At 38.1% G+C, this 25,546-nt stretch overlaps 1 protein-coding gene across 1 annotated transcript; it reads left to right on the top strand.

Moving 5' to 3' along the window:
- Positions 1–2,606: 2,606 nt before the first annotated feature.
- GKN2 (gastrokine 2) lies at positions 2,607–23,985 on the top strand (the record flags this gene model as incomplete). Its single annotated transcript, XM_081265151.1, has 7 exons — positions 2,607–2,656; positions 16,944–16,998; positions 19,540–19,593; positions 20,002–20,139; positions 21,952–22,062; positions 22,883–23,039; positions 23,903–23,985. The coding sequence occupies 7 exons, from the start codon at positions 2,607–2,609 to the stop codon at positions 23,983–23,985; spliced, it is 648 nt and encodes a 215-aa protein (XP_081121277.1).
- Between the last annotated feature and the right edge of the window lie 1,561 nt (positions 23,986–25,546).

Below are 25,546 nucleotides of genomic sequence, written 5' to 3' on the forward strand. Positions count from 1 at the left end.
TAAAGGAGATGATACAATGTGCACTATATTTATCCATTTCTGTGTTCGGGGGTTAGCTTGAGAGGTGCTTCCATCCCTTGGCTGTGGTGGTACCTGGAAGGAGTCTGATGATAGTGCAGCCCCAGTGCCCTGGGATTAGTGTGGGTCCAACCAGTCCATAGGTAAATAGGTCTGCCCTGCCCACAGAGGTTAATGCTGGGCCACACCAAAAAGCAAACCCCTATTATCATTTTATCTCACAGTGCACACATGCCCAAGACTTCATTGTACTCCACACCCTGATTGTTGCCCTAAGTGAAAACTCCCCTTGTCTGGAACAAGCAAGATGTATTCCATGCACAGTATGCTCCTACCACTGATGTGAAGACTTAGAGATTTCCCACAGAAATAAGGCTTTTTGCATTTCTCTCTCTCTTTCCCCCATCTCAATGACCCCCACCCTTCAAGTGGAAGGGAATTCTTACTTGTGGGACACATTGCCATCCTTAAATAATCTTATTCTGGGGTTCCCTCTACTATGTTTGCTTGCTAGTAGACTGGCCTGGTAGTCATTGATAACTATGAAGCCTTCCCTGGAATTTTTGCCCCATTTTCTTTTATTTAGGACTTAGCTGGCTTTAGTCCATTAATTCTCATGCTATAATGTATTTGAGTGTGGAAGTTCCTTCCTGCAGTGATTTTTTTTTTCTAAGCTACCTGTGCACCAATTTGCTGGGCTATTTTTTTAATGGCCCAAGTCAGGTGGCTCATTATGAAGTCTGAACATATTTTATGTCTGGGAAAATTTCTGACACCTCCTGCATCTGGGTTTACCAGTTTATAGCTAAGACTACCAATAACTCCTGTGACTACAGCCCTGGCATCTGTGGGAATAGTATACTTGTATCAAATCTTCCATATGTCCTTGTGGCCAGAAATGGCACATATAAAAAAGAGCAATAAGAACATGTAAAATAGCATTTTAATCATTATTACTAGGAAGATTCTACTTCCAGAAAATCCAAACTTATAATGTAGTTGTTTTTGTATAGAAGAGAAATTCTTTTCAAATGACAGCAAACTTGAGGGAGCTCTTTCTTGAGACATTGCTGAGGTTTTTATTCTTGCTCTTTCCTCTGGGATCATTGCATTCCAGAATACATTTAAATATGCCTTTCTGTTGCTGCTTGTATAAGCCTGTTCAATTGATTTGCCAAGGAGTCTGGGTCCCCTCAGGGATGAACAGTGATATATTATGGCTCAGATTAGTTGTTAGTTGAGTGTTACAGTGTGTAAACTGGGTTTGGAAAAATCTTGCTAAAAGAAGTTCTCCTGAGTAATTTCATCATGGGTATAAAATATTCAAAAGTATATTTTTTCATCATTTTGGAGAATGGTCAAACCTGATTAAGTACTTCTGTTCTGAAAATATTTTTGTAGAAAATACACCCATATGAGGGATAGAAATCACAAAGTGATAATAAGATGCTGCTTTTATAATTTCAGAAAAATAACATCACTATTCCTTTTTCAGCATGCATGTTGAAGCAGTTTGGTGACAAGGGTATAAAAGCACTCATGATTAAAGTTTATTCGCTCGATCTTACCCTTCAGGCCTGGAAAGGACAGAACTGCTCATTGAAAGATGAGAATATGATCCCGCATGGCCAGAACTAGAGTGCTGGAGCTGGCAGAGCCACACCAAGAGCCAGAATGGCCCCGCATGACACTGTCTTCCAGAGCTTACTTGGCAGAAGATGCCAAAGTAAAGGACTTGCCCCAAGTCCACTGAACAATGAAACACAGTTTTGTGAATCATAGTTTTCTGCAGAGTGACCGTTTGGAACTGATTTCCTTTTCTACATTTTAAATAGAACATATATACCTATGCATACTCTTCACTTCTGGGAGAACATGGCCTCAGATGGAGACTTTGGATCCCCAGAGGAGTTCTGAACTTGCATGACTATTCAGTTGCTCTCTTCCCCACAATCCCAGGCTCCTGTTCCTGAAAATGCTTAAGAAACTGCATCCATTGGGACTTATTCAGGAATGCTTTTCCTTTAGAAGTCTCACTGGAACTGAAAACAAAGAAAAGCAGAACTCCCCTCATGCAGACTAAAGAAGTTTTGTCCTTGCTGCTCAGCAAAGTGTACCTAGGCCTACAACCCTGTACTCATTTTCTCATATTGAAAACAAATCAATTGATTGCAATTCATTAGCTCCAACTAATGCACTACCCCATTTAAACATAAGAGCTATGGAACATTTAAAAGCGTAAAATAACCAGTGCTCAAGTTCCTGAAATCTGTATAAAAGGCAGTGTAGCTTTACGGACAGGTGACAAGTATGACTCCAAGGTCCATGCTCTGGTGCAGGAAGGATCAAGGCCAGAAACATACATCTACATTCTATGTTGCAGGATGGAGTTCCTTTAAGGATGTGCACTAATCTCACAAATATCCTGCTGACCAAGGGAGTGTGACTTCTATTGACAAATCAAAAGCACCATTTAAGGTCAAGAGAAAGAGACAATTTATGGATGAAAGGAAAAAGCTTTCCCCCCTCCTACTGTTTGAACAAGGGGTCCCCTATTCCCATTTGTACTGGGCTTTGCAAATGGCGTAATGGATTCTGATGGAAGGCAACACCTCAATATTATGGATACCAAAGAAAGGTAAGGAGAGTGTTGGTTCTGAGAGGCTTTGTAGCTGGTCCCAGATCACATGGCAGGTAATAATGGATCAGTGATTTTACATACGTAGGAGCCTGTGCTTTGTCCTTTATGCTTTGTAGCTTCTTCACATGAGTAGTGGGGACAAATGTTCACAAGATTGTGTTCTCTGAGCTGGAGTGGTTGCAGAGGCTGCTTGCAGCAGGTGGACCTTTGGCTGAGCCCTATGAGACAGACTCACAGACACATAGGGAAGGAGGGTTGTACCCTCCAGCCTAAGAGAAGTAGCAGAGCCAAATGGTGTGAACTGGGGATTTAGTGGCCATGGGGAGACTTCCTTAAAACATTTCTAATACTCAACTTCATGGTCATTCAGAATCTCACTTAGTCACAAGGAGAGACAAAAATTGAGTCAGAACTATCCAACTAATCAACCATTTCTCTACACTGAGCTGAAGATGTTATAGGGATTTCATCTTCACCAGTAGCCACTTGAAACTACCCTTTCTCTTGGGTCCAACATGTCTCTGAACGTCTGAGAGCTCCTTGCTCTTTCCTCCACCTGTGTGTTCTAATATCCTTGATCTCCTCCCACTAAATTAATATTTTAGTTGGTAGCCATGGGTGTTCCTCTAGAAAAGCAATCTCACTTACCTTTTTCATAATTGACACACCTTTAAATTTTATCTAGTCTCTTCGTAAAGGAATATCAGGCACGTATAAAAGTAGGTATATAAACAAGCTTATGTATTTGGGGAATGTAAATACTCTTTATTATTGGAAATATTCTGACTCATTTTAAAATAGATCAAATGTATAGACAGATGATGTTAGTGGCCTCCTTGTGTGTCTATCAGACTGAGGAATTCTTGCTGTATGACTCAAACCCCTTATATCTCCAATACGTCCTGCCATGTGATTAGGACTCAGTAAAGGATTACCTCAACAGAAATTCAGGTATAAAATAGATTCTAAGATGTTGGCTGCCTTCCTCAAATCTAGAAAAGGCCTAATAATCCCCAAAGCCCTTTCTTTTCCTTCTTGAGTAGAAGTTAAAATAAAAAAGAGTTTAAACTCAAAACCAATTCTTCTTGGACCTGTAGTTGTATCAGTGGAATTCAATGTTTTTGTTTTTGTTGTTTGTTTATTTGTCTGTAGTCAACTTCTTCCCTCTTCCTTTCCATGGCTGTTCACATCTTTGTCAGTCTTCTATGTCTTCCCCATTCTTCACCTATCTACCCTGTCCACTAAAAACCCCGAAGGTATTATGCATCTTCCAATCTCTATCTTCACCCCATCTTCATTCATCCATCCTGGAGAAATGTGTTCTTTTTTTTAGCTGTCAATGGACCTTTATTTTATTTATCTATATACAGTGCAGAGAATTGAACCCAGTCCCTCACACATGCTAGTCAAGCACTTTACCATTGAGGCACAACCCCAGCCCAGTGTTCTTAATATATTGCTTCCAAGACCAACATCTCTCTGATTTCCACTTTCCTGAATCAAATAGCTGTCCTTTATCTTGGTTTGTACCTTCTTTTTGGTGTCTAGGGTCAGATATCCCCAATACTAACAAATCAAAGCAAAAACAAGCATAAAATCCTTCCCTTAACTCTACTTTCCTCATGAACAGAGACCTTGCATTTGTCCTCCTCTTTACATCTATTAAGAGGATCACATATTTTCTAATTCCACTTCCTCACTTACCAGGCATAGCTCAGCTCTCTGAAGTTTGGCTTCAGGGTAATCAAAGGCTAACCCATGGTAATGGGACTCAAAATGAGCCTCTGACCCTGGGCTTCTCAGTGCCCCACTGACTTGACTTTGTGCTTTTTAATCCTGCTCTTCTCTTACTTTTGGAAATTGTCTCCTGCCTGGAATTCTGTGACGTCCCCTTTTCCCATTTCTACTTCTACCATCCCATCATTTGCATTCTTTTCTATCATGGGTCCCTTCAATGTTGGGATTGTAGTCTCTCTTTGATCTTCTTTTTTCACCCTTTGCCTCTTTCCGGTGTGACTTCCTCTGCTCTGAACACTTGAGCCACCTCTATATCATTGAAAAGTGGATCAACCCTACCAAGCTTTGTCTTTATTTATTGCATGTGTTAGATAACTATGTTCCAAAGTCAGATAGACTTTAGACCAAACCACTTTCACTATTTCTCAAACATGCTGATTTTCTGTAATTTCGATTAGTTTTAATAGCATTTTAAACTCGAGTCAATCAAGGTAGGTACCTCAGCCACCCTCGACTCTGATTCTTCACCCACTCTCTTCCTCCTCATGCACAATTGCTCACCATTTAAATATCACTTTTTAAAAATAATCCCAAACTTTCTTTTGTTCATAAAAAATAATTCCTACAATTTCTACGATTGTAGAAAACATGGAACATTGTCAAAGAATAATTGGCGCATATCATTATACTACACAGAGCTATTCACTTAATCTATTTAGGATTTTTTTATTTCTCTTAAGACTTTGATATATGTGCTATTTAGAAATATGTTGTTCAGACTTCCAACATTTGGGGATTTTCCAGTTATATATCTGTTATTGATTTCTAATTTAATTCCATTGTGGTTTGACAATATGCTTTGTAGTATTATTTTTAAAAATTTATTAAGGTGCATTTTGTGGATCAGAATATGATCTACTATGGTGAGTTTTTCATAAAAGCTTGAGAAACATCTGTATTCTGCTGCTGTTTAATGAAGGATTCTGTAAATGTCAAATGACTCCAATTTATTGTTAGTGCTGTTCAGTTTGATTATATCCTTACTGATTTTCTGTTTATATAATCTATCAATGAATGATAGAAGAGTATTGAAGTCTTAAGCTATGAGTGAGTTTGTCTATTTCTTTTTGTAGTTCCATCAATATTTAAAGGGCTATTTATTTTTTACAATTTTTCAAAAAAATAGATTTTATTTTTAGAGAAGTTTTAGGTTCACAGAAAAATTGATTAAAAGGTTTGGAAATTTTCTAATTAACACCTCCCCCCACACCCCCCCCAAGGAAGCTACTTCCCCCCACACCTTTTTGAGACAAGTTCTCACTAAATTGCTGAGGTGTCCTTTGAACTTGTGATCTTCCTGCCTTTGCCTCTTGAGTTGCTGGAATTAGTAGCATGTGCCAACAACCCAGTTGCCTCACATATCTTGAGGCTCTGTTGTTAAGTGAATAATTAAGAATTGTTGTTTCCTCTGGAAGAACTGATTCTTTTATAATTGTGTAAATTATACTTATCACTGATAATTTCCCTTAATCTCAATTCTGCTTTATCTGAAATTAATACAGCTGCCCCAGCTGACTTTTGATTAGCATTAGTTGGGTATCCCTCTCCATCTCTATTTTTAACTGATATCTTTATATTTAAAGTGCATTTATAGACAACATATGGCTGAGTCTTTTTTAACCTTCTCAGATAATCTATTTTTCTTGGTGTATTTAGATCATTCACATTCAAAATCGTTATTGATATCATTGGATTAATAGCTACGATGTCTGTAACTTTTCTGTTTATTGAACATTTTTATTTCTGGTTTTCTTTCTCTAACTTTAACTGCCCGCAGTCTGGCTGGGCACAAATCAGGAGCCACTGAAGCAGGAACAAACTTTATTTCTGAAGTCCACCAGCACACTCCCTGGGAACTCTCCTGAACGCCATCCACGCGGCTCCTCCAGCAACCACCAACCGGAAATCCCTCCTCCGGAAATCCCTCCTCCGGCACTTCCCCAACCAATGGGAACTCTCCAGGAATCCCTGTGAGAACTCCAAAGTAGCAAGCCTCCAAAGTAGCAGGCCAAGGTGGACAGCAGGGGTCTAATATGCAATTGAATACACAGCTTTACATAACCATTATCATCTCAATGGCTTGCTGGTGTCACCTCTCAACCACTCCATTCTGGCAAAAATGCCATCGTCATTCCCACTACACCATAGCTCTCAACATCTAACTAAACATTTTATATGATTTTATATGTCACTCTTCTCTCTCCTTTCTTGGCATATCAAATATACTTGATAGTTTTTGTTGTTGTTGTTTTAGACGTCACTGAGTTTTCAAAATACATTTACAGCCAATCTAAGTCCACTTTCAAATAATCATATGTCACTTCAAAGGTAGCTGAGCCTTCTTGCTCTTTCTCACATGTGCATTTTTTTTTGTTTTATGAAAAAAATGTTCGATATATTTAGTAATTAGAGAATTGCTAAGTCAAAACTACTCCAAAATTTCATCTCACACCAGTCAGAATGGCAATTATCAAGAATTCAGACAAGAATAAATGTTGGCAAGGATGTAGGGAAAAAAGGCACATTCATACATTGCTTGTGGGACTGAAAATTGGGACAACTAATATGGAAAGCAGTATGGAGATTCCTTAGAAAACTTGGAATGGAACCACAATTTGACTCAGTTATCCCTCTCCTTGGTCTATACCCAAAGGACTTAAAAACAGCATACTATAGTAACGAAGCCACATCAATGTTCATAGCAGCTCAATTCACAATAGCTAAACTGTGGAAGCAACCTAGATGCCATTAAATAGATGAATGAACAAAGAAACTGTGATATATATACACAATGGATTATTACTCAGCATTAAAAGAGAATAAAATCATGGCATTTGCAGGTAAATGGATGGAGTTGGAGAACATCATGCTAAGTGAAGTAAGCCAATCCCCCAACACCAAAGGCTGAATGTTCTCTCTGATAAGTGGATGCTGATCCATCCATAATGGGGAGCAGGGAGGCATGGGAAAAATGAAGGAACATTGATTGGGCAAAGGGGAGGGATGGTAGGGAGAGTGTATGGGGGCAGGAAAGATGGTGGAATGAGATGGACATCATTGCCCTAGGTACATGTATGACTGCACATATGGTGTGATGCTACATCCTGTATAACCCAAAAAATGTAAAGTTGTGCTGCAATTGTGTGCAATGAATCAAAATGCATTCTGCTGCCATATATACCTAATTAAAATAAATTAATTAATTTTAAAAAAGTAGCTAAGCATGATGTTTTAGGTGATAGACTTGAGATATTTTCTGTATGACATTTTATGTTAATCTGATTGGGAGTTGGTTTGTGTATACTGTCTGTGTATAAGCACTAGGGGCTTCACTTAGAATACTGTATTTGAGATTAGTATGTGTTGAGGTATATCCTTTATTACTGATTTTTTAATCATAAAGTAGTGTTCTATTACATAAATTTACCATGGTTTGGCTATAAACACTTGAAAAGCATTTGAGTTGTTTCTGGTTTTGCATGATAGAAAGCCACTCCAAATATTCATGCACAGTTTCTAATGTGGCTACATATTTTCATTTCCCTTGGTTAGATGCCTAGGAGTGAGATTGTTGGGCCATAAGGTAATTATATGTAACTTGATGAGAAATTGCCAAATTGTTTTCCATAATGCTCTTGCCATCTTGCATTCCCACAGCAGTGCATAAATTTTCCAGGTCCTCCAATAATAATTTTCGATGTTTTTTCAATCTGCTTCTTTGTTGTTTTAGCCATTCTGATGTGCGTATAGTGGTACCACATCATGATTTTAATTAGCATTTCCCTAATTATCAATGAAGCTGAACATCTACTTATGTACCTACTTGCTATCTATGTATCTTCTTTGGTCCGTTGTCTCTTTAAATCTTCTGCTTGTTTTTAATTTTCTTGAATTTGAGTGTTCTTTGCATATTCTAGAGTATCAGTTCTTGTATTAGGTATGTATTTTGCAACTATTTTCTCCCACTCTGTGGCTTTTATTTTCATATTCTTGAGAGAGTATGTTTGGAAGAACAAAAATTTTAACTTTACTAAAGTCAAACTTATTAATTTTTTTTGGTAAATTTTAAAGTGTGACATTAGCTGAAGAGTTTTTTCCTTTTCTTTCCTTTTTTGCAGATGTCCTTTATCAGGATGTGGCAACTCCTCCTACTCCTCATTTCCTAAGAGTTTCTATCATCAGAATGTTGAATTTTGCCAAATGTTTTCCTGTATCTATCAAAATTATCATATATCTTTTAATTTTCAGTTTACAGTATGTTGGATTACATTGGTTGATTTTTAAGTGTTGTCAAAAACCCTAACATTCCAGGAAAAACTTCATTTGATCACAATGTAATATTATTTTTATATATTGTTGTATTCAATGGGCTAACATTTTGAAAGATTCTTTTTATCTGTACTCATGCAGGATTTTGGTTTGTAGTTTTCTTTTCCTCTGTATGAGAGTACTGGCCTTAACTGTGAGTAGGGAAATGTACTCGCCTCTCTTGTTTTCTAGAAGAATTTGCATGGAATTGATATTACATTCTCTCTCTCTCTCTCTCTCTCTCTCTCTCTCTCTCTCTCTCTTGGCACTGGGGTTTGAACCCAGGGGTGCTTAACCACTGACCCACATCCCCAACCTTTTTTAATATTTTTTATTTAGAGACAGAGTCTCGCTGAGTTGCTAATCTGCCGAGGTTATTTTGCTTATGATAGAATCACTATTAGATTTTCCTAAATAACTGTACCCCCATTACAGGGCTACTTAGAGTTGGATTTTCTTTTTCCCAGTAATACTTTTTGAGTCCTTACTTGACACATTGCAGCAAAAGTCAGAGCTGGCTTACCATGTTAAAGTGGATCTTTGGCAGAACAGGGAGTAAAGGGATATGTTATGGCCTGTGTATGTGATTCTCAGATTCTGCATATCTCATCAGTAGAATTGAGGGCCATTAAAGGAAATGAGTGCCTGTTTTATATAATATAGGAAACAATGGAGACTATAAATATGCTTTTGTTTATCACTGATAGATATGATCAGTACAATTTGTATTCTGGATTATCAAATAATTTTACTTGTACTTCTCTTCTGAAACTTTATAATCGCTACCTGTTATGGTTTGATGTGAGGTGTCCCCCAAAAGCACATGTGTGAGAAAATACAAGAACATTCTGAGGAAAAATGATTATTATGAGAGCCTTAACCCAATCTGTGAATTAATCACCTGATGGGATTAATTGGTAACTGAAGGCAGGTGGGATGTGGCTGGAGGAGGTGGGGCATTGGGGGTATGACTTTGGGGTATATATTTGTATTTGGTAAGTGGAGATCTGTCTCTGCTTCTGATTGTTATATGGGTTGCCTCCCTCTGCCCTACTCTTCCGTCATTCTGTTTAGCCCTGAGGAACGGAGCCTGCTGTCTATGGATTGAGCCCTCTGAAACATGAGCCCTTGAATAAACTTTCCCTCCGCTACAGTTGTTTTGGTAAGGTATTTTAGCCACAGCAGCAAAAAAGCCGAATAAAACAATATCTTTTAATATTTATATTTTCTGCTGCACAACAAATTCTCTGAAGACAGATATTCTTTGCCTCTAGTTGACCTTTTATTCTTTTCAGGATGTTTTCCCAGTGATTTTCATAAGGTAGGCAGCCATTAGGAACAGGAGGGAAATAGGAACTAAAGGAGGGATGGAGAGAAAAAGAGGAGAAAGAAAGACAAAACAAAGAAAGGAGTATGGAAGAATAGCATGGTAAAGGTGGGGAATCAGTGATATGCAGAGAAAAAACAGGAAAGTACAATAGGATGGCTTGGGTGTCTCTAGTGGCAATTCAGTACCTGAGAATCTTTCTGACTCTATAAGCACTTTTTCTTTCTTTCATTTGGAATATTTCCTTTTGTGGTAGTCAGCTTTCTGTTACTGTGACAAAATACGTGAGGTGATCAACTTAAAAGGAGGAAAGATTTATTTTGGCTCATGGTTTCAAAGGACTCAGTCCATAGTTACTCAGTCCCATTGATTTGGGCCTGTGGTGGCACAGTACATCATGGCAGAAAAGCATGTCAGAAGAGGCCTATTCATTTCAAGGCATCTGGAAAGAAAAGAGAGACAGATAGGAAGGGGCTGGGGTACTAGAATCCCCTTCAAGGTCATACCTCCAATAAACGAACTTCCTTCTACTAGGTTCCACCTCCTAAGGGTTACACCACCTCCCAATAGCATTACAGGCTGGTGTCCAGGCCTTCAACAAATGGGCCTTTAGAGGGAATTCAAGATCCAAACTGTAGCACCTTTTCTCATACCACTTGGGGAAGTTACTTTGGGACAAGACTGTAGAGTGAATTAAATTTCACGTTTTAAACTTTGTCCTTTACTCACTGAAGAATTTTAAAAAGTGTTTGAACAAAGAGAAATGTAGGCAAAATGATGTTTCCAAGCCATGAATTAATGGTGATGGTAAGGATGAAGGGAAGTCAATTTTGGTCTTTTGGTATAGACTGGCTTCTCAGGCACAGGGTTGGGCTCCATTTTCCTAACAACTAGATGGGGCTGTGCCATTGCTCTTTACTAAAGGACAGTGAGCAGAGGAGGCCACTTTCTGTCTGAAGAAGTTAAAAGCAGGTGTTAATCTAACCTAACTGTTGGTCTAGCCCTCTTTCTACCACCTGGAGGATACCAGGATAATCCTGAAGCTACACAGTGAGGCTAGGGAAGCCACATAAGACAGAAGCTAAAATCCATGATTCATTACTTGGAGGGGAGCTACCCACTAAGAACATCAGCTGCACTGGACTTCGCATGAATTAGAAATATTTTTTTCTCAAATTACTATGAATTAGGCATTGTTTGTTATGATAGATAGTGCAGATAATTTTAACTAATAAAGGTCACTGTGATAGGGAGTGTGTAGTGGCGAGGACAAGGAATGGAGTTTGCTATGATGAATGGAAAAGGAAGACATCTATTGGAAAGGCATGACATCCCAGAGGAGAAATGGCAGAAGAATCAAGGAAGACATGAAGAAATTGTCAACAGAAATAATAGTATCCATGGTAAGGGCTGCTTTGGGGAAATTACACAACTACTTTTATTTCAGACATGGTGAACTTGCTTATTATAGTACATGCAGATAAAAATGCCTGGAAAATATTGTAAAAACAGAGAATTTAGGTTTCAAAATTCAAAGGGTAATAGTTAGAATGGGCCTAAAGTGGGTCTGCTTGTCAAGAGGGGCAACTGACCATATCAGTAGTTGGAGTGGATTTTCTATTTGGTTTGAACAATCCAAGAGTTAGGAAAAAAATACATCTATCTATAGATATAAATAGTTAGATATAGATAAAGGTGTTTAAGACACCCAAAGATACAAATGAAGGCATTACATATATAAGAAATTATTAAACAAAATATGTTGGAATAAAATAGTGTATTACTATGAAAAATAATAAATTAGGAAGATCATAATTACACAGGAAGCACATTCATGTCAGCAACACTAGGTGCCAAGAGGCAATGGCATAATGTTAAAAAGAAAACAGATGTAAACCTATTACTGCTCATTAAAAGTGAGGAGAAAACAAAGACACTTTCAGACATGAAAAGACCAAGTACATTTAACATTGGTAGGCTCCCAATAAAAGAACAATTAAAATATATACTTACACAAAAAGCAAAGAAAATTTGGGGGATATGAGAAAACTAGTTAGCACAGGAATTCACAAAATAGTAAATTTAACAACCACTGATAGTAAGATTAAATATTATTTTTTATTTTTTAGAGTAAGTAAAACTACACAATTATAACAATATTGGGGTAGAAAACATGCTTAGTAATTGGTTAAAGGGTACTGAGTTTATTGTCTCTTTGGGGAAGAAGATAAAAACATAGGATTTGTAGGAAATATGAGCAATTAAGTATGCATATTAAGGTTTCAATGTAATAAGTAATAAAATTAAATCATAATGACAGGGAAAAGAAAGAAAAAAATATTTATAAATGAAGGCAGAAAAATGGGAGAGAATGCAAATAAAAGCAGTAAGTACACAATACAGCAAGAGAGTAGAAAAAAGTCCAAAATATATTAGTAATCACAATGAAGAAAAAAATGATATTCATAAATTGAAAGAGTCAGACTGGTAAAATGCTAAATGCAAGAGAAACATCTAAAGCAATGCTACATAGAAAAGTGGAAAATAAAAGGACCAAAGGACTGTTCCAGCCAAAGAATATCAAAGAAAGCAAACTAACCAGGAACACAAAACAAAGCAGAACAAAGCCATAAACAGAGGCAAAGTGGAACATACTACATAAAATGAAAATGAAAGACCTTGATCTTCAGGACAACATGCTAAAATGAACTTACACAGAATCAGACAAAAGCATAATCATAAAGATAATTTTTGATGTAGCTCTAGTAGAATTAGTTACATCAGGTGGATCCAAAATTGGGAATAATGTTAATAGTTGGAAAATAAGGGCTGGGGATATAGCTCAGTTGGTAGAGTGCTTGCCTTGCATGCACAAGGCCCTGGGTTCCATCCCCAGCACTTTAAAAAAAATGGAAAATAAAATTAATAAGTTTAATCTAATTTAAAAATCCATTTCAAATGTAATCACCAGTTAGAGAATACACATTTGAAATACATTTATTTCAAATATATATGGAATGTGAAAGGACGCTTGCAAAGTCCAAATATCATACAGCACACCAAAATCCCACACAAGAGATTTATTGTTGGTAACATGAAGCATACCAACAAGGCTGTCCCTCCAAGGAGAGCAGCAGTCTATTGGCACTCACAGAGCAACTCTATACCCTGCAAGAGGAATCTGCTTAGGAGTATAAGCTGGGGTGGGGTTGATAGCAGGCCCATGTTCTTATAGGAAGTTAAGCAGCTGTGCCTCAGAATTGAAACTTTGGAACCTCTAGATAAAATGGCTCCTGACCTAAAATGGTGAATCTGATGCCAATAGAATGTTTAGAAATTATGCAAAAGACGGAGGGGAAGAAAGAGAGAGAGAGAGAGAGAGAAAGTAGAGAGACAGAGACGAAAATTCCTAAAATCCAGAGACTGAAAAGTATCCCTGATAACTGTTGGGTTAAGGAGTGAAACTAAGAAATATTAAGAACTGATGTAGGCCAGGCATGGTGGTGAATGCCTGTAATCCCAGTGGCTCTGGAGTCTGAGGCAGAAGGATCAAGAGTTCAAAGCCAGCCTCATCATCTTGGTGACACCATAAGTAACTTAGCAAGACTCTGTCTCAAGACAAAAAGGGCTGGGGATGTGGCTCAGTGGTTCAGCATCCCTGATACCAAAACCAAACCAAACCAAACCAAAACCCTGATAAAATAGGTGAGGCATGCAAATGAAATGTACTTAGAGGTAAACACATATTTTTGAATGCTTTCTTTAAAACATGGCAAGAGGTATTGAACTTAAATGGATGGTACCCAGCTCAAAAAGTTAGAAAAATAACAGTAATTTTGAGGTTAGTTGAATAGAAATCAATGACAAGGAGAAAGAAAATTCATGAGAATACTATGACAATTTGGAAAAACAGCAAGGCTGGGAGATTGGATCTGCCAGATATCAGAACTTACTTATGGAGACAGTGAAATTTCTTTTTCATATTTATTTTTTAGTTGTAGTTGGACACAATACCTTTATTTATTTATTTATTTTTACGTGGTTCTGAGGATTGAACTCAGGGCCTCGCACGTGCTAGGGGAGCACTCTACAGCTGAGCCACAACCTCAGCCTGAGACAGTGAAATTAACACTGGTATTCAGTATTTTTTTTTTGCATAAATAAATATACCAATGAAATAGAGAGACAATGATCAGCTAGAATGTACATGGAAACCATATGACTTTGTAAGTCAGTAAAAATAAAAAAAGGCTAAGCTATTCAATAAGAGATGCTGGCACAACCAGATATCCAAATGGGGGAAAAATTGGGCTGGAATCTAATACTATACTAAAATATAATAGTAAAATTAAATGTGAAAAACAAGACTTGAAGGAAATGTAGGAAAATACATTAAAGACATTAGAAACATTTCTTAAGCAGGACTCCAAGCAAAAATTGTTGAAGGAAATATTTCTCATTTTTGACATTGAAATTCAAAATTTCTGTAAAACAAATCACATCATAAACAAGGTTGGTGCATGACGAGCTATATACCAGGAGAAGATTATCTATTCCAGAATTTGTATTCTGAATATAAAAAGAACTTCTTACAAATGCACATAAATTAGAAAAAATGCCCAAAGGGTGGAAACCAGTAAATTATAGATGAGGAACCTGGAATGAACAAAGTTTGAGAAAGGTACTAGTAACTTCATATTAATAGTATCAGGTGGGGTAGGTACAAATTAGCACGACAATGGATATCACTTGATACTCATCAAAAATTTAAAAATCTGAAAATGACAAGTCTTGGCAAGATCTAGTGAACTAGGTGTCACACTGTAATTTGTATCAACTCTTTTGGGAAATGTGTTAGTTGATTGCACACCTCTTGTGACCCAAGCAAGGCATACAGTCCAGGGCATGTGACCACTTGCAAATATGTTGGTGTCTATACTGTTGGGCTCAGCTAAGCAATGACCAAGAGTAGAGTGGATAAATAAGTATCAATCCTTTCATTCACTGAAGTTCTTTTTTCAAAGGTTTCAGTGATTTACCTACTTAGGATTACTGAAATCAAAGAGGTGTGGGAGATAGTCTTGTTTTTGTCACTGACTGTATACAGACTTGGGCAAGTTCCTTATCCTGCAAGGTCTTAGATTCCTTGGTGCACATAGGAGGGACTAGGAACAGCTATTTCAATCAGAATAACCCATGTAAGTTTTAGAAACCTACATGCCTGAACCCCTTCTCAGACTTATTGCATCAGAGACCCAAAGTGTGGGCACCCTCAACACCCCTTCTGTAACAGTGATTTTACCCCCTCAGTGGGGAGCTGGGCAGCTGAGACATGAATTTCATTCATAGAATCTTTTACAAATATAGCTTCTCATTCCCCCTGTTTTCATTTTTGAGTTGTGGGTTGTACTGAGGATTTCCAAGTCTCCATCTCAGCAGCATTCTGGAAGCAGAAGCCTTCTTGCTAATGCTCCTATCTCCGCAGGGTAAGCAGTTACACTTAAACCAGCAAATAATCCCAGAGGACATATGGTTCTTGTAGTTAAGAGGGTGGACAATGCTGTCGACCTGGGCTCAACTCTGCACTCCTGCCCTTACAAGTTGTGTGACTCTGGGGAGTTACTTATATATTAGTCAGGTTTTATGTCTCTGTGATGAAAATACCCAACAACAACAACTTAGGGGAGGAAAAGTTCATTTTCAGTCCATGGTGATTTGAGTCTATTGCTCTGGACCAAGGTGAGGCAGAACATCATGGCAGAAGGGTGTTTATGCTCCACTCATGGAAGCCAGGAGTTGGTGGGGGGGAGCAGGGGAGAGAGAGCAAGTGCAAGCAAACAGAGGGAAGGGAACACAGGGAAGATGCACCCCTCCAGGAGACAAAGTGGAGGGTAGGGTGTAATATTTCCTTCAGCACTGATGTCTAGAGGCCTTGTCTGCTTGCTTTTTTGGAGTCTATGGAGCCAGATATGGGAGAAAATTTGCAAATATATTACGAAATTGCAATCCTTTTGGGGTCTAGGATCTCAGAAAAATTAAACAGACCTGCACATTTTGCATCCACCATAGCTGAACAGCCAGAGTAGGGGAATTCCAGTGAACTAGGTGACCCCCCAACTGCCCAAATATCCACCTTGTAGAATATCCATTTTTTTAAAGCTGCTAATTAGGAAGTTGTTCCAGCTGTAGAGCAAGAACATTGTTCATGGAATCCTTTTACATTTGGTGGTGCTCCTCAATATTTTATAATTTATATATATACTGATATATACAAACATGTATAAGTTGCAAAATTAGTATATATAGTAATTTTATATAATAATAATTATATATATAATTATTTTGCACACACACACACACAGCTAGAGATCAAAACCTGGGCCTCACACATGTTAAACAAATGCTTTACCAATTTTAAATTTTTAAAAAAGACACCATGGTGTGAGGATTTAGGTAAATCTCCCCCATGGTGTCTTTCTTATAAATTTCCTTACCTTATGAATTCATGTCTTAATGCTAATGATAATTTGACATTTATTTCTAATTGAGGTATTAACAATTATATGAATTAAAATGTATTCCCTCTTTTTAAAAAAAATCTGAGAACTTCTCAGTGCCTCCCAAGATAACTTGGAAATGCATTATATCTCATCGTTCTCATGGTTCTCATGGCATTGTAGACAAGGTTCAATGTGAGCATTTGGCTAGGCCTTGTCACAGGGCAGAGTGTTTTCTGAGCCTTGTTTCTCATGAAGCTCTGGAAATTGCCACCAAGTGCAAAGGAAACAGAAAGAAAGTCTTAGGACTGTTCATTCTCTAAACAGGGCTCCCAGCCACTGCCCTTGCCTCTAGTTTCATGCCCTTTCCTGAGGTGGATGAATTCAAAAAGCAGGACGGTGATGAGAAGGTACAGTGGGGACCCAACTCAGGACTTATGAAAGGGCTTTACCTCCAGGAGGAGATTTTAAGAATATGTCCATATGTGTCTATGCATAGAAAAAGCATCTTGAAATATTTTTAAAGGGTGGAAATTGAAATCTCAAGCACAGCATAAAACAGATAAGCAGGAAATATTTGCAGAGTGACCAAGTGGTGAATTTTCATTGTTGACTAATGAGATTCATTGATATCAGGTGTGTGGTTGGTGCTTGAACCTGATAAAGCAGTTTGCTGGGGTGTGTCAAAGATATGGGCATGATCTGTGCAGATGTGATCATTTGGAGAAGAGATTTCCACATCTTAGAACCAATATAAAGGGTAGAAGCTAGACCAGGCAGCTTTACTTGCTCCAGTACCTTCTTCCCGTCAGGCAAAATGAAAATTCTTGTGAGTATTTATTTATACTTTTTGATATCCTTGTGATGGGCTACTTGCAGAGAATGTTCATGTGCAATATGTCAAAGATTTCAGGGGTCTTAGACTCGGTTCATGCTTCTAAGCTTCTGTTATTGAATTCATAATGTCTTTGGCAGAGATAGTGCTGAGTATTAAGTTGAATATTTGTGTGTCCCTTGTCTATTTTTTCTTTCTTTTTTTTTTGGTGATGTTTACTTAAAAAGAAAAGAAAAAAATGGATATATGTTGGTAATTTTAATTTGGAAGATATTTAATATTAATCCTTTATCTCAAGTGTTGTTAGTAAGGTAGGCATTTAAGAAAAATGACATTTACTATTTTAAAAAAAAGAGAAGTGGTAATTTTTTTAAAATGACAGTAATAGTAATAATAGCAGCTATGGTATTAAACCACATCTAGAATTTCAAATGCATATTAAATTGTAGGCTAATCTTTCACAGGAATAATTCCATCTATTTATTGCCTCAACCCTGTAAGCTAGATAGTATTATCCTCATTTTCTAGATCAGTAGACATAGAAGAGTGCAAATTTTTCACACCCATGAATGAGGGATTTAGGGTGTAATTTATCCAGGTTAAGTCTTGCTTATAGGAGCAGCCAGGCAAAATCTAAGCAGTGAGTGTCAACACGTCTACTCATCGTGTCTAAACTCGCCCTTAAGGCAAAGCATTCTTTCCCTGAGTGACCCCACTCCTCCATCTGATCCCAGTCTCCATAGTGCCACACTGATTCAGAAGGGGGCTCCTTCCTCTAGCCTCTGTCTCTTCTTCTCATTCAGTTGCTAAGGGAGAAAGCAAAGTGTTAAGCCATAAAGGCTGTGAGTTTGAAGAGTTCCTCTCCCAGGGCTTGCTTGATTTTCTAAGAGGAAAATTTTATAACAGGGTGCATTAATGATGATATTGCATGGGAGATTATTTGGGGGCAGAGGACCTCCCTGAGCTCCTTCTAATCATATTAGTAAAGTGGGCTGTTCATCATCTTATTCAAATCTCTATTCTAGATCAACTAAATAGAATGGAGCATCACAGGTTGATAGAGCAGTCTTGGGGTAGAGAAGGTGAGCCTCTGAGTAAGTGGGGCACGCTGGATATCTGCAGCGCATCTTAATTAGCTGCTCCAACCCCAATGACAAACGTTAGGAGTAAAATGAAAAAGGACGTAAAAAGTCCCACTGACAGTTCTTAAAAGTATCTGCCCTTCCCACAGATCTTCTCCATTGGAAGCTTTCAATATTAGTGTAGTTCACTATGATGCCCTGGAGAGAGAGCACGATTAATGTCGACTAAGGTCATCACATTAGATTGTTCAGCATATCTGCAAAATCTCAGATCTGCCTCCATGTCAGGCTTGCAGTGTGCTGGCCCAGCACTCACCTGATAAAACCACAAGAGCATGGGTTAGCAGGATATGGAGATTTTCCTTGATGCCAGACTCAAATGTTAACTGTATTCTTAAGCATCCTAGCTTCATAGTTTCTGTTAGAAATCCATTGTGTTTTTTCCCATTCATGAATCTATTTTAAGTCTATTTTACCCTCTCAGTATCAAGGGATTAAAGATCGTCTTTTTAAAATTTTTTATTTGTTTTAATTAAGTTACACATGACAGTACAATGCTCTTGACATATCATACATTTGAATCAAATGGGGCATAATTTCTTGTACAGTTTGCAAGATCACATTGGTCATATAGTCACGTATATACATACAACAATAATAGTGTCTAAAGATCTTCTTTTTTAACCAGAGGACATCATTGTTCACAAGTAATCCAAAGCCAGTATGAATTATTTTGGGATATACTCCTAGGAAAATAAGGTCTTCCACTCTATTCACCAGCCCCCAGTTTTTTCTGCTATCTAGAGGGTGATAAAGTTGGGACTTAAGTGGCAAGGGACCTTGTGTCTTATAAATGGTATAAACTCAACAAATGCCTTTGAGTGTGTGAATGTGTGTGTTTTCCACTTTGGAAGTGGACTTCTTTCCACTTTTTGACACCTACCAGTGTCTCTAGGTGTCTGGGTCTACCCTTCTGGTTCCAACCCTCAGTGACTACCCGACAAGGAATGAATGTGACTGCTCTATTTTTTCAGGTGGCATTTCTGGTGGTGCTGGCCATCTTTGGGACACAGTCGCATGGATATGAGGTAAACTGTTTCCTTAGAAATGTTGGGAGGTGAAAAGAAAGATAAAAGAGAATCTGAAGGACAGTAGAGAGTCCATGTGCCCTGAGATGGAATCCCAGAAATAGCCAATAAGGAAAATGATGGGGTGATCATTTCTAACTGCAAAGCCTTCACCAATGTAACCCATTCCTTTAAAATGTGGTCAGTCTCCTGTGATATCATTTCTTCTCCTTTTTATGATACAGTAAACTGAAGAAAAGCTTGGCGTTCTTATCTTAGCATGGGCTTTGGACTAGAATTCCAAGGAAGAAGTTTTAGCTTTTAATGACTTGCTCGAAGTAATTAGAAAGCTTTATTTTGCTGAAAGACCTGCCTTTCAAATGCATGTGATTTATGGAAAACCCATAATATCTTTGTTGTCAATTCTAGGTTTATAACATCATCAGCCCAGGCAACAATGGTGGCAATGTTCAGGAAACAGTGACGATTGACAATGAAAAAAATACTGCTACTGTTGACATCCATGCTGGATCATGTTCTTCCACCACAATTTTTGACTATAAACATGTAAGCAGCAAGAGGATTTTTGTTTTCTTCAACACTGGTTTTCTAAGGGGCAGAGGGACAGCTGCTTACTGTGTATTTACATTCCAGGGTTTGTCTCTGCAGTTCCTTATAAATTTCCTCACCTCTGCTTTTCCCTTGAAATAATCTAGCGATTCATTAACAAAGAAGCAAATGGAATCATTTCTAAGAAACAATATGATAGAAATCATTTGCATCGTCATGACCTTTTAAGGCGGAAAGTGGAAGAGCCATGTGCTGCTGTTCATTACAGGCTCAGAAAGTACATAGCGTAAGAGAGTGACCAAAGCAAAGCCCAGCACAGAGACTCTCAAAATACTTGTTGAATGGATAAACAAATAAATCAGAGCTCCTAATGCAAAACACCATGTAGAAAAAGAACAACCACAAGGCAATCACACCATAGCAGAAAATCAGAGCAACTTTATACCATTTAATTATGTATATAGGATAAGTAATGTCACATTTTTATAAGAAGGTACTTCCAAGTTTTAGTTACTAGCATTAAAAATACATCTCAGAAACTGCTCAGAAAACTTATTCTGTCCTTCATCCATTTATCCATTTGTTATACCAACATTAGTGATGCCCCCCCCCCTTTTTTAAACCTGAGTACAGAGATGTGCACAATAGATATAAGTAGGTTGTAGCTAATCTCATTGGTCATTTAAAGAGGCGTTTTTTTCTCCATTTCTTCTAGAAACCTCCTCACATGCTTACTTACTTCCCCTTGTGTTGAGAGTGCCATGGCACATTTGAAAGTATGGAGTCTTTGCAAGATACACTTTAGAAGGAAGTGGTTCTAAAATTCTTACAAAGCAAATGTCACGGAAATCACCCAAATGTTTAAAAAATTAGAGTGGTAAGCCCCTTACACTGTCCTCAGCCTTGCCTTCAGCATATTTTTGAGTTTTAGAAACTAGAAATTTGTTAGAATTGAAAAATAGGAACTATAAGAGTTCCTATTAGATACAACCTTATGGAGTATATGATTATTTAAAACTGTGTAGAGAAAAGTTTCACTCAAGATGAAAATTCAATGGCTTAGGTGCTTTTTGGCTCCACGGTCCCCATGTTCCAAGGTTCTTCACATCCCTACTTTCTCAAACTAATTCCTCTTCAGCCAATTTGGATTTGAAGTGGAGATAGGATGGAGAAAAAAGAAGGCAAGAAGGTGGTGAAGCATGTGTGCAGGTGTGAGGGTAGGGGTAGGTACACTTAGAGAGCTCTAAAGCACCGTTGTCTGACAGAACCTACTTTCTGTAATGGTGGAAATGTCCTATATCTGCATTTTCCTGTAGGGAAGCCTCTATCCAGCCACTTGTTGTGATTGAACACTCAAAATATGTGATGGCGGAAGCACATTTAAAATTTTATCTAATTTGAATTTAAATAACCATATGTGACTAGCAACTACAATACTGAACACCACAATTCTGAAGAATGTTGTATTTTATTCCAAAGTGGGGGAAAAGCAACATAAAACCTATCAAAAAACACAAGATTGCTGCATCTCAATCTTTCAAACTCCAAACTGCAGATCCCGATCCCATAATATGAAGAGTAGGCCTAAGTCATGGGTGTGCACAATTTCAAAGGGATGGGAATGACAAATAAGAAACAAAAGTGCAATTTTGTAAAAGTTGAGTGCACAGAACTGATTACAGATTTAAAAACAAGGGTAGGGGCTCACTGTGCATGCTCAGGTTTTTCTTCCAAGGCGTAGACGTCATTTTAGATGTTTAGAAACCAGGCAATTGAGGAGGGGCAGTAACTCTGTTCTTACTGCCTCAGGGCTACATCGCATCCAGGGTGCTCTCCCGAAGAGCCTGCTACGTCCTAAAGATGGACCATTCAGCTATCCCTGCTCTGGACAAACTGGAACGGTACCTCTATGAGATGAAGGTAATTTTAGGATACCCTTAAAAATGCTCTGTTTCTGAGCCATGGAGAAATGAAGAGTGGGAGAGAAGATTAAAATATTGTACCTTCCCATGATGTGGTAGTCACCTTATCAAAAACTTAACTGTATTTCTTTCTTTCTTTGAGCTATGGAGTACAACTCAGCTCAATTTCCAGCATACAGCTTATATGTATGAACTTATAAAAAATTTCAGTGTCTTTGTAGAGATGATTGATCAGATTGTCTTCTTAGAGCCAGGCTCTATGAAATAGCAACTGGCAGAACAATGAGTAAAGTTGTATATTTGATGATATAAAAGATGCAAAGAAACAATCTGATACAGTGAGAACATATAAGCCTGTACTGATGCTTCATACCTGGGGCTTATTCATACCCCACAACTTCAAAATAGCACTAGTAATAATGAGGTCTCTCTGCAGACAGAGTGGTCAGAAAGAGAGGATGCCTTGAGATCCCTGATGACCTTGTGTTTGATAATTTGAAAGAGAGTCAGGTGAGGTGGCACATGCTGTAATTCCAGCTACTGGGGAGGCTAAGGCAGGAGAATGGTAAGTTCAAAGCCTGCCTAAGCAACTTAGTGAGATCCTGTCATAAAGAAAGAATGAGAGAAAGAAAGAAAGATTTGGGGATGTAGTTCAGTAGAAGAGTTCTTGCCCAGTATGCTTGAAGCCCTGAGTGAAATCATCAGTACAGAAAATAATAATAATGATAATAATAATTTGAAAGAGAAAAACCAGTCAAGATTTAGAATAAGGTGCACCAGAGTTGCCAGTTTATTTTATGCTTCCTTCTCTGGTTCAGACTATAAACGTCATGTCCTCCAACAAATACACCTGGGTCAAGTACAACCCTCTGCAGTCTCTGATCACGAATGTGGACTGGTTCCTGTTTGGGTCACCCATTGAGCAACTCTGCAAACACATCCCCTTGTATAAAGGGGAAGTGGTTGAAAAGACAGGTGAGTACCAAGGAATTGTTCGTTCACCAGACCTTTTTAGAAAGCTCCTCTGTGCCAGGCCCTCTGCTAGGTGCTGTGTGAAATGCAAATAAATGGAAAGGTGACCTGACTCAGTTTACTTCAGGAATCAAGTACTTCCTGTGTGTGTGGAAATTGCACTAAATGTCATAGACACAGAGATGGTGAAAGGTCTGCCTCCATGGAATGTACTGTCAAGTGGAAAAGGTTGAAATAGGAAAGGATTCCTGGGTGTCAAAGGACAACTATGGGCCCTCTTTTTTCAAATGTAAGAATTTCAAGTAGAAGAAAGTCTTCTGGGCCCTCAAAATAGCGTCTTTTGGAGATGAAGGAAAGCATTAAGAAATGTCATCAGAATCTAGAATAGAACTGATCCAGGAAACAGCAGGCAAAGGAATGAAAGCCCTGTATCATCCGGGTAACACAGGGCACTGCAGTCATTACTGAATTGTGTACAGTTTCTAAATGCAGTAGAGTACCAGAGCCAGCACATGAGAACCTAGAAGAAATTCCCAGAGTAGCCAAAGGTAGATAAAAAGAAAAGGAGTAGCATTTGCTACATTTTTACTGCCTGGAAAAAAAATTTTTCAATACCCATTAGCACTTTTAAGGCACAAAGTATGCTGCCAACACAGAATTTACAGCATCAATTAGGTCTGAGCTGATCAATACTTCCAGGAATTGTCAATCTTATTTAAGTGAATATGGTATTATTCTTTGCTATGCCAGAATAGCTAAAATCTTGAGTATCATGAAGTTATAATACTTAAGATGTTTATATAAATCCTTGATTTGTTGCGCTGTAATATATTTTTAATGACCTTTTAAACTTTTCACCTTTCCAGATGATACTGCTGCTGAAGGTTGTGCAAAGGCAGGGCTCCTGGGCGTCTTGGGAATTTCCATCTGCGCAGGCTTCCATATTTAGGATGATCACCTACTGGGTTTCATCCTTTCAAAGAAATCTAACCTTGGTTTCCACTCAGAAGTCAAATTAAATTCTTTCTCTCCTGTCTAATTGCGAGATTCAGTAATAAAATATGTTATATTTACAGATAAATATGTCAGTTCTTTTTGTGAGCCAAGCAATATATAGAAGGAAAAAGAGCCTCCAGGATTTCCAATAAAGTGCATAATGTGTGAAAATCCCCAGATGGTTTGGCTGCATGTGAGTGTCCACATCTGTCTGCATCTGCTTGTGGAACCAGTTTCCCATGTGTTTGTCCCAATGCACCAGAAAGCCTGGGTGGAACAGGGGCTCAGGTAGCAGTGACTTTGACCCAGTGAGGGGGAGGGACATAGTATACTTTTATCAAAGAACTTAACTGCTCAAGTGAAGTAAACTATTCCCTCTGATAAGCACTCAGCTTTGAGAGCCATTCGGACACCCTTTAGGAAATATCTTTGGATTTGCCACTGTAGTAGACTGAGTAGAGTGAGTGGAGAGGGAAGGAGAAACAACTAACACCTAGGAAAAGATGTACTGTACTGGAAATCCTCATGGGAGTGAAAATCTAATTGGGAATGCCAAGTGAATATACAGCTGGAAAGCAATTTTCAACCTTTCAAAGAAATTACACCATATGGGAAAATTCCCAGATCAAATACCTGGGTCTCATATAGTCTGGTCTGCTGGATCGCAAGTTCAGAACAAAGAGGCACTATTTTGACATGATTCCCACCTGCCGTTGACTATTCCTCTTCCTAACACTCTACATCTGCTTCTTAATAGTCATCAACTAATACATTTTTTTATTTATTTTTGTTTGTTTGTTTGTTTTGTAGTTCTTTTAATTACTGACAGCCGTTCCATACATAGGCCCAGCATTGACTGTGCCATTGCTCCTTTCTCCCATAGCTTCTACAGAGTCTTAGTCTGTTTTCTGCTGCTGCAACAGAATAGTTTGGAGGCTGAGAAGTTCATAAGGAAGGGGCTGTCATCTGGTGAGGACCCGACTGAGGGTTGTAAATGGCAAGAAAGCATGCAAGTTCAGGTTTCTCTTCCTCTTCTTATAAAGGTCACTCATCTCATCATGGGCTCCTGACCTTCATATCCTCATCTAACCCTAGTTGTCTCCCAAGGACCCCACATCTCAATACTATCAATGTATGAATTTGGAGATTAAGTTTCTAACACACGAATTTTGGTGAATGCATTCAAACCCTGGCATGCAGGATTCATTTCTTTCTTTTTTAAAATATTTATAGTTTTAGATGGACATAATATCTTTTTTTTAATATATATTAGGTCTTTTTAAAATTGATTTTATTTTTTTAAAACAGTGGAATGCATTACAATCCTTATTACACATATAGAGCACAATTTTTCATATCTCTGTATATAAGGTATGTTGACACCCAATTCAAGTCTTCATACATGTACTTTGTATAATGATGACCATCACATTCCACCATCCTTGCTAATCCCCTTCCCCCTCCCTTTTCCTCCCACCCCTCTTCCTTATCTAGAATTAATCTAATCCTCCCAT

Source organism: Spermophilus citellus (assembly GCF_964194105.1).
Source record: "Spermophilus citellus genome assembly, chromosome: 13".
NCBI lineage: Eukaryota > Metazoa > Chordata > Mammalia > Rodentia > Sciuridae > Spermophilus > Spermophilus citellus.